Below are 17,104 nucleotides of genomic sequence, written 5' to 3'. Positions count from 1 at the left end.
CACTGGGCAGGCGGGCATTCTCCGCCAGCCTACATACATTGTGCCTATCTTCAAATTGACTCTAAAATTGCTTCTGTGTGTTTCAGTAGTGTCTATATATCGGCTTAGTAGTTCACTTCCTGTCCTGACACCGGAATCTTCCACTTACTACTGTAACCAACGCAGAGGCTCATAACTAGGGAGCAAAGACAATAAGCCTCTGTTTCCCAAACTCGCCTCTCAAGGCACCCTAGCAGTCCATGTTTTAAGCATACCCCTGTTGGATCACAGGCAACTGAATTCTGTCATTTTAACCATTTATGTTCTACCTTGGGGACCACTGCCGTAAACAAATTTGGGTCACATTTTTTAAGCCTGGTAAAGTGATAAAGCATAAACGAATCAGCTCCTGTCATGGTACATACTGGATTTGAAAAACAGCTGATTGGCTGGTGCGTTATCACTTCACCTGGCCAGATAAATCTGCCCATCTATTTGAAGACATGAATACATGGCCTCGATCAGCGGTGGGGAACCTCCGGCTCGCGGGCCGCATACGGCCCGTGCAGCCAGGTTAAATGGCCCCCCCCGGTTTGCCCAGGCTTCAAGGTATGGCGAGTTGTCGCGAGAGGTCGGGAGATCTCGCGAGTGGAGACTTCAGCAGCAGCAGCATGTGACAGCATGGGTGAAGCTGGGAGCCTGGGATTTGTAAGTGCCAGATATATATGGCCCTCAGAGTTTTTTTACACAATGTAAACGGCCCTTAAAACAAAAAAGGTTCCCCAACCCTGGCCTAGATGAACGAACATGAAGTAACAGGCCTCATTCAGATGTGGTTGATGTTGCAATCACAATACAGTAGTGCAGCAGCACGTCTCCTGCATGCATTACTGATCCGAGCTGGATGCTGGGACGCTGGATCGGATCATCAGAACCAACAAAGGAAATCTCTTTCCACAGACAGAGATCCTGGCCCCATCCCTTCGATTTGGGAAACAAAGGTCATGCCGGCCCCTTCCCGCGACACAGCGCTTCCTGCGTAGTCTGTTGCAGACTTGTGTTGCACATGCGCATCACAGGTCCGGCATACATGTAAAGTACCGAACATCAGTACTTTGCAGCGCGCATCGCTACTACAACCAGACCGGAACCAGGACCATATGCGTGAAAGGTTTGCAGATGCGCACATATAAACCTGTCCATTCCTCTGTGAGCAGCCCATTTACATTTTACAAGATTATTATTTTTTGGGCAGCGAATCAACAATAGTGTTTTTCTCTCTCTCTCTATATATATATATATATATATTACAAGGATATTCAAACAACAAAATAGTAAAAAAAAAACAGTCAAACACCAGATCTTTAAGGAACAAATCCAGAGACGGCCACAGAGTGCTGTCAATCCTACTGGGGAATGTGCTGTCTAGCAGACATTAAAAGGCACTTACAGGTAATGATCGGGGTCAAACTTGGCCTTTTCGGCTGCCAGACGCCTGTGTGTTCGCTCAGAGGCCGGGGTGACGTCTGGATCTCTCAAGTCAATAACATCAGTCAGTTCCTCCTGAAAGAGCAGAGTGCAGTGTGTTATACAGGTGGAAACAGCAAGGCTGATGGGAAGAAAGCGAACGTATAGACAAACAAATCACAAATACTCTAAAAACGCTAAGTGACAAACAGCTACGTGCAAAGCCCTTGATATCCCAATCTCTTGTATAACCACTTAACAAAGATACTGAAGGCAAAACAATCAATCATAAAATGTAAAGATCATAATGTATGTAGACTGCAAACAATGACCTACAAACAGGGGTCATTTAGCTTAGGCCTGGGGTCTCCATACCAGTCCACGAGATCTACCCGCAGTTCTTGTTTTATAGACCCCCGAACTGGTGCACAGGTGCTGTCATTACTAATATCCCTTTCACGTCGCAAATCCCGGGTTGCACCCAGGATTTTGACACTGTCCGTCCCAAGAGCGATCTGGTATTTGAGAGCTGAAGCTCCCACATCGACCCAGCAATAAGCCGGGTCGCTGATGACATCGGGAAGGCCGGGTCAGATCGGGGGCAGCACTTGGAGCAGACTCTGCCTCCTCACGATAGCGCGAACAGGACCTGGGTTACCTGTTCATACTGCACAGCAGCCGGAGTCCAACCCATGTAAAGCCCTTCATTTAACCCGGGTTGGATTGCCGCACAGTAACCCAGGTCGGCCTCGGGTTATTTGTGCGGAGTGAAAGGGGTAGAACGGTCACATTTTCAAACATGTGCTGCATTCATTCCTAACCGACTCGTTTTACAGATCCACAGGTGGCCTGGAATTTACACGGATGTGTCTCTCAAACACCCACTGTATCCTATTAGAGCTTTATAGTTATATACAAGACAGACCTGTAGGACAGCACGCATCCATCGTATCTCCACCTGCAGCTGCCACAGTTTTGCTATTAGAGAACGCTAAAACTGTGGCACGGCATGCTGGGATAGTTTCCCCAACAGCTGCAGAGCCACAGGTTGCCTACGTCCAGACTAGCATGTATGCTACAATGTTATATTACAATATAACCACTAGGGGCAGTGTATTACAATTTTTCCAAGACTCGCTGTGCAGAGAAAGTATCTTTATGTAGAATTCTTTGGAGCTCGAATCTTATTCTTTATTATTAGGTTACTGAATGCAGGCGTATCAAATGGCTTTTGACTGGGATATATAAACCTCCGACAGAGACAAAATTGTCTGTATTCCGGAGTGATTTACTTGCACTCCTAAGTGGTTTTACTGCTTTAGCAAGTGAATTGCAGCCCGGCTGTGTTTAATACAATTCACTGGAGGTTCTGTAGCAGAGGTACATGTAACATGAGCGTGAATGCGACGCAGCTGTATACTTACATAAGAGAGTAACTGTACACAGAAGCAGAAAATAACGCCAGAATTGGAATCTTTACACGAATCTCTTTCTAGAGAGGTAACCATTATACGGCTCATAAAAAGTCAGAGTCTTATTATAGTTCACAACTGTGTTAATTGCAAATCATAGTAAATTGACTACCAGGAAATACACAGTACCAGCAGGGCTCTGATCTAATAAAAAGGATGCTACAAATCAGGAATGGAGCCACGACCGCTCTCTCCCTCACATCCGCACTTACAGCATGCCTCTAAGCCAATATGCACGGACATACAGTGGGGTGCTCTGTACTTACACAGCGCACAGCCAGTCACACGGAAAATACACCTAAAGCTGGTTATAGCCGGCACTCACTGAAGCCTCTGGACTCAGATTGCCTTAAATTCACCATGAAAAGTGCAACTATTGTGCTGCAATCAGAGAGTTTTCTTTCCTTTTTATCACCAATCTCCCCGAGGCGCCACAGGGTCGCGAGCGCCCCAAGAGCCGAGGCGCCACAGGGTCGCGAGCGCCCCAAGAGCCGAGGCGCCACAGGGTCGCGAGCGCCCCAAGAGCGGAGGCGCCAAAGGGGCACGAGCGCCCCAAGAGCGGAGGCGCCACAAGGTCGCAAGAGCCCCAGAAAGGAGGCGCCACAGGGTCGCAAGTGCCCCAGAGAGGAGACGCCACAGGGTCACAAGCGCCCCAGAGAGGAGACGCTACAGGGTCGCAAGCGCCCCACAGAGGAGGCGCTACAGGCTACCAAGCTCCCCGGAGAGAGGCGCTACAGGGTACCAAAGCTCCCCAGAGTGAGGCGCTACAGGCAGGGGCGGATTGGGAATTAAAACCAGCCCGGGAAATATCTTGAAGCAGCCCTTGGGGGGGGGTGGCCTATTTCAGTGAGGCCATGCCCAATTTTTTGCTGCTGTGGGTACATGGCTAGTGGCTCTCTGAGCTGCTGGCTATGTCCCCAGCCCCTCAGGCTGCAGAATAGGCACATGCAGACAGCGTCTATTCTGCAGCTTGTGGGGCTGGGGAGATAGAGACAGGGGGTCTTCCAACTGTCGTCGTCCCCCCCCCCCCCCGCCGTGGGACACTGAGTATGGGCCACCTCCCTTGAACACATTATGCACCATAACAAGAGGGAAACTTTTTCTATCGAAAATCCTGTACACCTTATGCCACACAGTATGAGCCAATATTCACATTATGACACGTGGAATGATCCAAAATTCACAAAATGCCACACAGAATGAGTAAAAAAAAAAAGCTATACTTCACATTATGCAACGGAATTAGAAGATACAGGGTGAGAGGGGGTTGGTGCATGGTGAGAGGGGTTGGTAATGAATGGTGAGAAGGGGGTGACGAGGGGTGAGAGTAGAATATAACTGAGAGAGTTGGGGTATAACTGTATTCCTGGACAAACCATGCTGCAATGCAACAGGTACAAATCCAGTTATTTATTTTGCATGCAGAGTAAATAGTGGCTACTTCTCCATGTAGCCCACAAATACAGCACAGCTTTATTATTCCCACTGCCATATAAAGTACAGCTAGGACACTCTCCTCCCAACTCTTCTGTGTATTTTGTACATCTGCCCCACCTACAACACTAATGTCTTTGGTGACGAGTAATGTGCTCCTTTGGCTTTGCTCAGAGTCAGCCTCAAGCTGGAAAAATCATTTATTTAGAACCCAAAGCGATGGATGCACAGCACTGACACACAACTACCATAGCGTCCCTTCTGAGCTGTCCCCGTATGTCCTGGCAAGACCCAAGAATCAATGATTCTGGGGGATGATATATCAAACTTTGGACAGAGTTGAAGTCTAGAGAAATAAAGTACCAACCAATCAGCTGCTGTTGTTTTCAATCACAGCCCGTGACTCATAAGTGAAATAATTGTCACCCCCGTGAGGTCATCCACGGTTAAACATCCTCTATGATCTTTAGAGTAATGTTTTTAGAAAAGCCGCTGATCTCGTAGACTACTACTGTGCATTTTCATTGGAGAATTCCCTTACCTGCAGACGCCCGAAGACCCCGACACTTAAATTCCCGAAACCATAACTGCACTGTAAATGAAGGGCACTGGTGGGAAGTTCTTCAAAAGGAGTCTGGTCTATTTGCCAATCAAAGTCCTCTTCATGGTCACTGTCCTCAGGACCCTGATTGGAGGATCCTGAAAACAAGAAATTTGTGAAGTTAGAAGAAAATAAGCTGCGTGATTAAATAGTAACGTAGTTTGTGATGTTGAAGAAAAAAAAAAAAAAAAGACATAAGTCTATTGAGTTCAACCTGTTTATACTATTATCCTACCTCTAGCATTCCCTGAGCCCCATGCAGTTCCTCCTCCCTGCCTAAGGTGTCGCTGTCTGCTTTTGGCATTTCTGGTAAAGGTCAATATTTAATGCTCTCGATTCACCATTATTTTTTTTTCGGTGAATCGGGCTGTTATCACTCTCTGCGAAAGCGACCACTGAATGCCGGCCAGTTCTCCGTTTCATGCTCGCTGCAATTCGCTGTTGTTTTTCAATGGGTTTTTCAATGTGATTCGACATGAGTGTATTCAATGCTAGGATGGCGAATTGCTTTCAAATGTGATTTTCTCCGTGTGTCACCGTTTAGCAATCGCCATCTTTTTTAAGGTGAACTGGAATGTGATCTTTTAAAATAAAGGTTTTTTTTTGTTTGTTTGTTTTTTTGGTGTCAAAAAAATCAGTAATTTTATTCTGTGAAGGGGCTATTTTCATTTATGTGCTTGCAGCACAGGAATATATATTTAATTTTTTAACACAGGATGCCAGCAGGGGTGGGGAGCCGCTCATTAGATATTCACTGCACACTGGTGCCGCTCATTACATATGCACGAGCGGGACCAGTGCAGCAGCTCCCTCCACCGTGCCCCTGCCAGCTCTCCTGGGGGGCAGCTTGTGCTGCCTGTGTCCCCGGGAGCCCTCCTTCCCCCCCACACATTCCGGCGCAGGCAGGGAGGCTTCCATCTCCCTGCCACCGTCCCCCAGCTCCAATCACCATCAGGGGCAGCGAGCCCCTGCGGCGTTGAAGAGGGAGAGAGAGAGGGAGAGAGAGAGGGAGAGAGAGAGAGGGAGAGAGAGAGGGAGAGAATCCCAAACAGGATTCACCGCACATAGTGAGAAATGTCATTGAATACTGCCCAACGTCTGGTCTGTACTGAGAAACAGGCCACCATGTGATAAAAACCCTAGTAGACAGCGACACCCAAGGCAGGGAAAAGGAACTGCATGGATTTTAAAAGCTGTGGGGTACTAAAATGAACACTAGATATTTACCCTACTGGACCTCCCACTATGCATTATAATTAATTATTGTGTCCCCAGATGTCTTTCTCCACTAAAAATTGATTCAACCCTTTCTTATATATATATTAAGTGAATCCGCCATCACAACCTTTCTAGCAGGTAATTCCAGATCTTTACTGCAAAGGGTGGTCGGCCAATGCATTTCAGCCCTAAGGCATTTCTCTGGCTTAAGGTGCCCATACACAGTGCCATGTGTTGTAGGTGTGATTTGAACTATACAATGAATGCTGTACAATTTGAACTTCAGTGCTATGTGATGCTATGCAATTTTAACCTCATTGTTATGTGATTACAATTGTACTATATGCCATTTGAACTGAATACAATTTGGACTAAACTACATTATGTAATTAGTTCATATCGTATAGAATGTGCCACAACAGTGATGTGATAAGATGTAGTACAGAAAGCACTGACTGCACATACTTACTGTACTATGCAATATAAAGTACGCAGGAGCACGCATCGCAGGCCCCACTGAAACACGATGCAATTTGAACTACAAGCAACGCGTTTTGAACTTAAAAATTCAAAACACATAAAACAATCGCACAGTGTATGGGCCTAATAAAGGAGGATGGATCTTACCATAATTATTGCAAACCGCCCCACAGAGGTGACAGTTATTTTACATCTGGACATCACAACCACCAGAGGGCAAATCAATTCATAAGGAGGCTGTAAGACCGTCCCAGAGTTTGATGTCCCTAGGGAGGCAGGACCCCTGAAATACCGTCTGTCGGCACAAGTAAAAAAAAAAATGCAAAAAACTCATGTCTACCTTTTCACCGTCAACCTTCCCATTGTCAACCAATGCTCTTGTCGACCTAGCAACCGTCTCCATCTGAGATGACTGCTTTCAGCAGCAACGGTTATTATTTTAAGACCGTCGACGTTATGACTGTAAATATCTATATATTGTCAATATTCGTAACTGTCGCTTCTTACAATTCTACTGACAGTTGTTGAGGTCTAAGGTTTGGCTTCATCCCTTCAGGTATTTTGCTGCACTCCTAGGGCCACATATCTCTGTGTAGACATTTTCAGTTCTGTGATGTGTGCCAAGCGGTGCTTTTGGTTTGAGCTCCTGAATTATTCCTGTAGGAATGGAATCTTCTTTAGGGACCAATGCAAGAGCATTGGAGACCGGCATCCAGGTTCTCTGAAGCCCTGTCATTTATTGCAATCATTGGTCATTGTTCCTGCCCAAAACCCCTATACCCAAATGTGACCCTGGGGAGACCAGTGTATCATAAGTGCATTGTTGATCACCAGCCTAGCACGCTGTGCACTATACTAGTCCCATGACGGTAAATGTGCGAATAGGCAGCATACGTCAGAAAATCTGTCTGCGTCACAGCGCAGCGCTGTCAGGCTGGTTATGACAAAGGAGGGGAGACCTGCACTTGGTCTGCCTGCCGCACTGAAGTCATCCTATAAGGCACCACGCTACACAATCACTCATTTTAACAGCGCTGCTTTATTCTCTGCAAAGACGCCGTTTCAGACACGTTCTCTCAACCCGCTTATCAATCACTCGGTCGCACACCGCTTCTAAAATCCACGCATAGCAAAGCAATCACCAGAATTAATGTGCATGAAAATCAGATGCTTACAACAAACAGGACGGTCTCTGCGTGTTGGCTGTATACAGAGATGCAGACGGGGTGGGGGGCCTAGGAGAGTGCTGGGCTCACATCATGCTGCAGTATATTCACAGCAGGGAAGATAAGAAAATGACTAACTGAATGGAAGATGCGGCGTCTGAGGTGCTGGTGGAAGTGCTAATAGCGCTCTGCAGGGATTACTCACCATTACGCACTGATAGGACAAATACAGGATGACACCTTCTCTGTGCGTTACAAAGCAATGGCAACAAAGTACACAGTAAATTAACTACTTTTACCCCTTTCACACCAGCCTAAATTCCCAGGTTGGGCCTGGGAACAACCCGCGACTAGCGCTGGTGTGTAAGGTTCCCGGGCCAAAATCCCTGGAAAGTTTCGCGGGATTTCAACCCTGCTATGGAGCAGGGTTGTTACAGAGTTCAACCCGGGGTCCTGGCCGGTTTGAAAGGGGTAGTGGTACTCACCCGGGTTGCCGGTCCTCGGTGCGTACGGTCAGGCCGGGGATCCACACAGGCGGCGGGCGCAGATGACAGGACAGGCAACGTATGAAGATGGCGCCCTCAGTGCAGCTGCGTCATCTGCGCCCGCCATCTGTGTGGATCCCTGGCCTGCACTGAGGACCGGCAACCTGGGGTGAATACTCTCCGCCGCCATTCTGCCGCAGTCCCACCTCCTGCCCACCTCCACCGCCATCCCACACCAGAAAATGCAAGGACTTTTCTGGTTTGAAAGGGGCCAACCCAGGAATGCCCCGGCATGATCCCTGGGCCGTATTTTTGGGTGGGTTCCTGAATTTTCTGGTGTGAAATGGGTATCAGTGTTTGAACTTTACTGTATTAAAAAAATAATAGTGAATAGTACTAAATAGTTATTAATGAACATGTTAGAGGACAAACGATTCAAGATATATTTTAGGCGTCAAGAAGATTCCAAGAAAAGGTGATAACAGGTGTGGTATGACGCTGAGACAGTGGAGATTCCGATGGTCAGTATACAGACATTGGAATCCAGGCCCCCGGAACTCCGATGGGGGGGCTAAGATGCCTCTTGCGGGCTCAGTGGCTCACCACAGGTTCTATTATCCCTCTATGAGTGTCGTGGATTCCCACGAGGGAGAATAGCCACTGTCAGTTGGGATCCTGACTGTCGGGCATTTAACAGTCGGGATTCCGATGTCACTTTACTGACCATCGGAGCGCCACCCGATAAAACCAAGTAATACATTGAAACCCATCGTTAAAAGTACCTCCAAGCCCCAAAATGTAAGTTTACGATGTTTTCCAAAGTTAATCCAAATGCCACCATAGCGGTTATCTGATACATATCACAAAGCCGTGACTGCACTCATCTGAGCTGCTGAGACATCAGAGACCCGCTACATAGTGCACTCCTGCTGGGCAAATCTGGATGCCTGTTACTCTACCTGCTTATTTAGAGAAGGCAGAAAATGGCTTCAGGAGTATAAGTCATCCTAATAATACACATGATACAGAACTGTAATATCCGGAAACGGTTGCTTTACATTCTCTTGAATGACCTTTGAGGCACTTTTTAAACTTTTATATTAATATCTTGGGCTGCTCCTGTCTCCTGCTCCATCCTGTGGAGTGGGACAGTAAGTGCTGTGGGAGGCTATTGCTGTAATAAAGGCTACCCAGACATACTAAGCTCCAGCACTAATGTAGAACATAAGTACGCATTCCTGCTGAGCACCTGACAACCTGTACAACTCTGACAACCGATATAAACTGCTGGAAATAAGCGGCTGTGGATTCAATATGGAATTGCCAAACAACGTATTAAAGCTTTCACACCATGGTTCCCACTGCCACGACGGAGACCGGACAAGTTTGCAGCAGGGATACAGAAGAGAACCCAACAGCGCTGGCAAAGGGAATGTATAACATAGGTTTATGGTGAGGCCGGGGTTATACCCAGCCTATGGGTTCGCATTGCTAATCTCTGCATGAAACAATGCATTTCCACTGTGATGTGTTCAATATCTCACCCCATAATCTCATGGGATAAATAGCTGTAGGGATAAATGTATGAATGTTTTAGACCCTTCTCACCCAGCTCTTCGATGAGACGTTTAGACGTTCTCGCTCCTTTAGGTGCTAAAAGGGACGTTAAGAGGTTCAGGTCCTCAAAATGCTGTCCTGGGGTCTCTTTGGGCACGCGGACAGTGAAAATACCTGAGAGAAGAACAACATTACACACAAATATAACAACAGCACAGAGATATCATAGGACATGCAACTTCATTTCTTATGTGCAAGATCAAAGCAAGTATGATCAATTATTATTTCTTCTACCACAAGCATAAATAAGCATATACGTTATGTCACCTGCAATACTCCCTGACGTCACTAGCCAAACCCCTGTATGTGATTTCACCAATCTGTCTGCAGAAAGTCCATCAAGCTCTACCTTCTGAACCTAGCCAGTGATAGAAGGTAGAAAGTGATGGTAGAACTACTGTACCCCTCTAACTTGCTGCCCTATATTCTAATCTGACCTCTACCGAGGACCAGGCCTGCCCCCCTCATTTGCTCTTTCCATTTCAGAGGATCAGATCCACGGACCCTCCACTCTTCCCTGCGGCCTCCTTCTACCTTGTCTGCTGCTCCAGAGGACAGAGGAGCTAGACAGATGTTCTGTTATTGTGGGGAAAACGTGATTTAGTGCAGTGTAGTGATGTAGTGCAACGTGTAAGGGTATGTAGTTCAGCATACAAGGGGATGCAGTGATTTAGTTAAGCATATAAGGTGATGTAGTGGAGTAATTTAGTTCAACATATAAAGGGATGCAGTGTAGTATATAAAAGGGGATGTAGTGTAGTGATGTAGTTCAGCGTATAAAAGTATGTAGTGTTGTGATGTAATTCAGCATATTAAGAGATGTAGTGTAGCGTACAAGGGGATGTACTGTAGTGATGTAGTGCAGCTTATAAGGGAATGTAGTATAGCGATGTTGTGCAGAATATAGGGGGATGTAGTGTAGTGATGTAGTGCAGCGTATAACGGGATGTAATGTAGGGATGTATGCAGCATATAAGGGGATGTAGTGAAGTGATGTAGTGCAGCATTTAGGTGGATGTAGTGTAGTGATGTAGTGCGGCGTATAAGGGGATATAGTCTAGTGATGTTGTACAGTATATATAGGGGTGATGTAGTGTAGGATAGTGATGTAGTGCAGAGTATAAGAGGATGTAGTGTAGGTATGTATGCAGTGAAGTGATGTAGTGCCGCATTTATGTGGATGTAGTGTAGTGATGCAGTGCCGCATTTATGTGGATGTAGTGTAGTGATGCAGTGCCGCATTTATGTGGATGTAGTGTAGTGATGTAGTGCCGCATTTATGTGGATGTAGTGTTGTGATGTAGTGCCGCATTTATGTGGATGTAGTGTAGTGATGTAGTGCCGCATTTATGTGGATGTAGTGTAATGCAGCATATAAAAGGGGATGTATTGTACTGATGTAGCGGCAGCATATAAGGCGATTTAGGGTAGTGATGTAGTGCAGCATATAAGGTGATTTCAGTGTAGTGATGTAGTGCAGCATATAAGATCTAAGAGCTGTGCAGTGCAGTTTTGTAATATGTAACTTAATAGGGGTTGGGATCATTTGGTCTACAGCATGATGGTCATTAGGTCGACATGGGAAAAGGTCGAAAGGTCATTAGATCAACAGGTCAGTAGTTCGACAACGTCTAGGTCAGGCATGTCCAAACTACAGCCCTCCAGCTGTTGTGAAACTACAAGTCCCATCATGCCTTGCCACAGTTTCGCTATTAGGGAATGCTAAGACTCTGGCAAGGCATGCTGGGGTGTGTAGTTTCACAACAGCTGGAGGGCCACAGTTTGGACATGCCTGGTCTAGGTCGACAGTCAAAAGGTCGACATGGGGTTTTTCACTGTTTTTCTACCTGAATGTCAAAACAGTTGACATGGACACAGTTTAAAGTGCACCGCATTCCCTCGCAATATGTCGGGCACGGTGCCTCACTGCGCTCGGCACATTATTTGATTCTCCCACCACGCCCTAGTGGATGGTAGGGCATGAAATACCGCCTGTCGGCACAAAAAAACAGTAAAAAAACCCATGTCGACCTTTTGACTGTCGAGCTAATGACCTTTCGAACGAATGACCTTTCGACCTAGATCCATGTCGACCTAGATCCATGTCGACCATGCTGTAGTCCAAATCACCGCATCCCCCAAAGCATTTTTTTGCACCTGGACCCACTACTCACTAATTCCACCACTGGTAGACAGATTCTACCCTTCAAATATGGCAAACTAGGAGACAGATAACAAGCACAACTCATATCACCAATAATCTGAACTCTGCAATGCAGACTTTTATGTGGACCAATGTGACTTACCATCATCAGCGTTATACGTGGCTTTCTGTCTTCCATCTTCCACAATCCTTCCAGGCAGCGTCAGCCTGCATGCACAAGCAAAGAGACTTTATAAGCAGAAAGACTCATTACAGTACCTAGTGGAACACAGACCTACCCTCATACAAAATGATGGTGATGGTGTATCACTTGTCAAGCTTAGTACATCTGGCCCCTTATAACTAATGCCTATAGGCTACAAACTGCAACATTTGTCTGGAGAGGGATTTGTTGGATCCCTCTCCGACAATGGCTGCTCGCTCATGTGTGAAGCAATGACTGAGCATGCACAGTAGCACGGGGTCAGGCTCCTATCAGAGCGTCGGTTTCTGAATGTGCTTCTTCAAACCTTAATTTGTTATTGCCATTACAAGCGGCAAAAAGATATAACATTTATCAGAAGATATAACATTTATCAGGTCTAAAACATCATAATTAATCATTTTTAAAAAAGCCCCATAATGTGTTTACAAAATAAGGGGGGAATTCAACTACCGATCCGATTGGGAGAGCATCACACTGCGTTCACCAATGATTTCTGTATTGCAAGACTATAAAAACATTGTCTAAAGTGACAGGCAATAAGCCGCAGTTGAATATGCTCCAGGCCAATTTCTTTAGGCGCAAACCGTTCTGTTACCTTAGAAAATAAGGCTTGGCATAGAATTTGAAGTCATCTCCGTCAATGTAAATGTCAAACTCTGACACTCTGGCATAGGGAACTTTAATGGTTATAATGAGGAAGTCTGAGTCCTGACTGATGTCAAACGCAGGAGTGATCATTGTGAATTCCACTAGAAAAGATCATGCAAAACAAGGAGTGAAATGAAAAGTGCATCACATACCAAAAGAAACTTATTACCAAAAAATAAAACCTATTACTATTTCAACTTTCAAGTATTAAGAGCCATCTGCTTATACCCCTTTCACACTTGCAAAAATATCCCGGGTTTTTGCACATGACCGCGCATCAACCCGGGATTTAGCTCAGTGTGAAAGGGTCTTTAAAGAATATCCCGGGATGAACATCCCGGGATTTTTACCCAGGTCCTGACCTGGGTAGATTCCGGAATCGACCCGGGATGCGGTCAGTGTGAATGGTCCCGTACCCGGGACTTTAAAAAAGGCTGCTGATTGGAGCTTTCTTGGGCTCACAAATGCTGAGGTCATCTTTCAGAGCCCTGGAGTCCATTTCTAATTACATGCATATGTATTTGCAGGGATTTCCTGGGATCAGCGTGAATGGCGCTGTCCCGGGTCGATCCCAGGTCTGAGTGCAGTGTGAAAGGGTACATTCCCGGGTAGAGTCCCAGGAAGCATCCTGGAACACATTCCCGGGTATGACCCAGCTCTGCAAGTGTGAAAGGGGTATAATTCTCCCCAAACTGAAGCTAGTCATACAGTACACTAGTGAGATTTAGACACTTTTCACCCAATTCCTACACTTGGGTGATTAATCTGGTGAACATGTCCAAATCATACGTGTGTGACACACCATCTGATGCACAGCCCTGTGCGTATTGGATCCGTAGGAAATCAGACGTGCTGCACATCCAGCCTCCAACTTGGACAGCCTCCTGGCAGCGGGGAATGGGAATGCATACAATATAGAACACACAAAATAACCACATACTATATATTGTATGTGATCCTACCGCCCGGGAAGTTTCCAGGTGGTTCAAGAGGAATCGCATGCAAACTCCCCTTGGAGAAGTTGCATAGTGCATGAGGGGCTTAAACCTGGAAAAAAAATTCTAATATGTCAGATCTGACATCATTATAACACCAGTGACAATGATGCAATTTCTTTCTTTTTTGTTTGTTTTATTTTGGAGTGCACAATCTCTGAGAAGTCCCAAATTTCCAGCACTACAAGAAACGGAATGAAATAGTTTACTATATGCTAACGGTTAAGATCTGCACACATATATTAATGCAGTCATCTGTCACCGAATTACACTGTGTAAAAGCATATATTGTTCATTCTAGCACCAGCCATCTTTGAAAACCTATGCAGTTCCCCTTCCCTGCCTGGGGTGTCGCGGTCTGCTGTGGTGTTTCTAGCACAGGTCTGGTTTGCATATCAGTGCTGATATTCAGACCCTACTGTGCTAGAAGCACTACAGCAGACAGCGACACCCCAGGCAGGGAAGAGGAACTGCATGGGTTTTTAAATTTTTAAATATGGAGGGTGCTAGAATGAACACTAAGCATACAGGATAAGGAAATAGCTTTCCTTCTAGCACCCTGCACCTTTCAAAATATGTGCAGTTCCTCTTCCCTGCCTGGGGTGTCACTTTCTGCTGTGGTGTTTGTAGCACAGTGTGGTCTGCATCTCAATATAGACCAAACTGTACTGGAAGCACAAAGCAGACAGCGCCACCTGAAGCGGGAAAGAGGAACTGCACTGATTTTGAAAGGTGCTAGAAGGAACACTAGGTAAATTTGAGTGTCATTAGCACAGGGAAGATGCAGATGCTGGAATCCCGATCATAAGTGTGCTGGGGTGAGTTAGGATACACATGGGAGGGGGGTGTTTAGGTTGCGTGAAGGCAAGGTTAGAAATTGTCTGTGAGGATAGTTGGGATTAGTTTGAGAGGGGGTGGCACTTCATGTTAACGGGGCGTGGTCTCATGGCACAACACCTGCCATCGTCAGTTTGAGGGCGTGCCCAGTTCTCCCTGGCTCCCCTTCCTACACTGACAGATGTGCATTTATTCATGATCACCGGCAGCTCTGGGGTATTTACCGGCTCTCCCAACATGCCCACACCCATCCATGGGACAATTACATTTGGTTTCTTTGCTCTTTTCTGTTGGGATTAGGACAGCGGGATGCTAGGGTCAGCATTGTGATTTCTGGCATCCTCCTAACTGCCAGTATTCCTTACCCAACCCATCCAAAGAAGCTTATTTCTTATTACAATATATGCAGCATATGTGGAGAATAGCAGCTGCCCTATCAATGAACCTTGTGGTACTCAACAGCAGACAGAGAAAGCAGAAACAATGCCTGAAGGAGCCTAATAGATAGGATGAGAACCGAGATCAGTGTCCTGAAGACCTAGGGAGCGCTGTGTTTGTATGTGGAGCAACCTCTAGCAGCTAAAACTCTACTGTCTGAACAGATATCCTTACAAAGATAACCAGGAACAATATTTGCTTAGTGACACAATTTGCATCACTACATTATGTGCCACTTGACTGTGGTTTCCATGGCAGTCGCATAGCACCGTGCATAAACTATCACTAATCGAACTATGTCGTTTCCTTGGAATTGCTGCTCTCATTGTCTATGGTCCTATATTCAGTGTACATGGTCGGCACTTTGTCATCCTGCCTGCTACTCCATTTTTAACGTGAGATCAGGCTAGGGTCTAAGAATTGATCCAGCCCGGGCATGCTGGGTGTTGCAGTTCCACAACTTCTGTGTGGACACAGCTCAGCCTGCCAAAGAGTAAAGCAAAGAGAGCTCCGCCTCCTGTAGGGTGTGATGAGGTAGGTTATCACTACACAACCACAAAGCAACAACCACTCACTACTACAAGTCACACTCTCACCTCAGCACCAGACAGAGCCCGCGCTGCTCTAGGACACTCGCTTCCTACTTCCGGGTCTGCTGCACGTGTTACCGAGCGGAGACATAACGTTTTTCCTCATTGGTCAAGGGACTGAAAACAGCACCCGCCCCTCTACCAATAATCAGCCGCCGCTTAGAAATAGCGAGGCAGAGATTGGCTGAGACGATCATTGGAAGGGCGGGACATGGCATGCGATTGGAGGGAGTGGAAAGAGCTAGGTAGTTGTCATGGAAATAATAGAATAATGCTGTTTGCTGGATGCAGATAAGAGGAAACTCACTGCTATCAATCAATCGATCTATCTAGATATAAACATGTAGATAGATATTGGTTTGATCTGCTGGAATTTGCGGCAGTATGCTGCTTGTTATCACAAGCAAAGGGTGTTACGCTATGCATAAGTAAAGGGCCCCTTACATAAGAACGATATATCTGATGCTGAAATTGCTCCCCCTGGACCTTCCCGGGAGTGATTGCATCCAATTTGGTACTTTGGTGTCATTTTGTGCATGCAATTTGGTCCAATAAATTGTATGAGATTTATCTGGCCAAATTGCATGTGTACTATACTTTCTGCAATATATCGCATATGATATATCACATGCGCCAAAAGCACTCCATTTTCCATCCGATTACATCAGATTCCGACAAATCACAGGTGCCATCCGACCAACCTAGAGGCTCCCATCCAACTCTCACGGGACTGCACATGAGATCGGATCAGATGGAAAACACAAACGATGCGGCACTTTCCAGACGATATATTGGCCCGGAACATCTGAATTGTCCAAAATCGGGCACAATCGTTCTAATGTAATTGGGCCTTAAGGTGTGCGAGGCTGTCCTGCGATTAATTCCTGATACTTTTTCTATGCGCAAGCCGTTGACAGGAAGGAAGGGGTGGGGGCAATAACACCCCCACCCCTTAACTTTAGAGTGTTTTTTCGCACCCCTCTAAACATTTTGGGGGCGTGCTCTAATCATGGGCTGTGGTCACCCCTGCCGCGATTAGGTCACGTCCTCCAAAAAAATCTGGGACTCGGCATACCTCTCGGCTGCCCTGACCACTATTTGGAGCAGGGCTGGGCAATTGCGGCCCTCCAGATGTTGATGAACTACACATCCCAGCATGCCTTGCATCAGTTTCAGCATGGCCACATAGCAAAACTAATGCAAAGCATCCTGGGATGTGTAGTTTATCAACATCTGGAGGGCCGCAATTGCCCAGCCCTGATTTGGAGGCTGTCCTTTCTGTGGCTGGCAATGTGTGCCGTGTGCCGT

General features: G+C 46.3%; 1 protein-coding gene across 1 annotated transcript in view; it reads right to left on the bottom strand.

The window, feature by feature from the left end:
• The window catches only part of SHQ1 (SHQ1, H/ACA ribonucleoprotein assembly factor), a 77,667-nt gene extending 61,725 nt beyond the window's left edge, over positions 1 to 15,942 (bottom strand). Inside the window, exons 1-6 of the mRNA XM_083155973.1 lie at positions 15,803 to 15,942; positions 12,884 to 13,037; positions 12,226 to 12,290; positions 9,911 to 10,033; positions 4,894 to 5,051; positions 1,430 to 1,542 (exon numbers count right to left, since the gene is read on the bottom strand). Of these exons, the coding sequence (XP_083012099.1) occupies positions 1,430 to 1,542; positions 4,894 to 5,051; positions 9,911 to 10,033; positions 12,226 to 12,290; positions 12,884 to 13,026 (602 nt within the window). The 5' untranslated portion in view covers positions 13,027 to 13,037; positions 15,803 to 15,942. The remainder of the gene's footprint in view (positions 1 to 1,429; positions 1,543 to 4,893; positions 5,052 to 9,910; positions 10,034 to 12,225; positions 12,291 to 12,883; positions 13,038 to 15,802) is intronic.
• Positions 15,943 to 17,104: the final 1,162 nt, after the last annotated feature.

This window comes from Crinia signifera, chromosome 8, assembly GCF_055691185.1.
Source record: "Crinia signifera chromosome 8, ASM5569118v1, whole genome shotgun sequence".
Lineage (NCBI taxonomy): Eukaryota > Metazoa > Chordata > Amphibia > Anura > Myobatrachidae > Crinia > Crinia signifera.
This window is presented reverse-complemented; position numbering and strand designations above follow the sequence as displayed.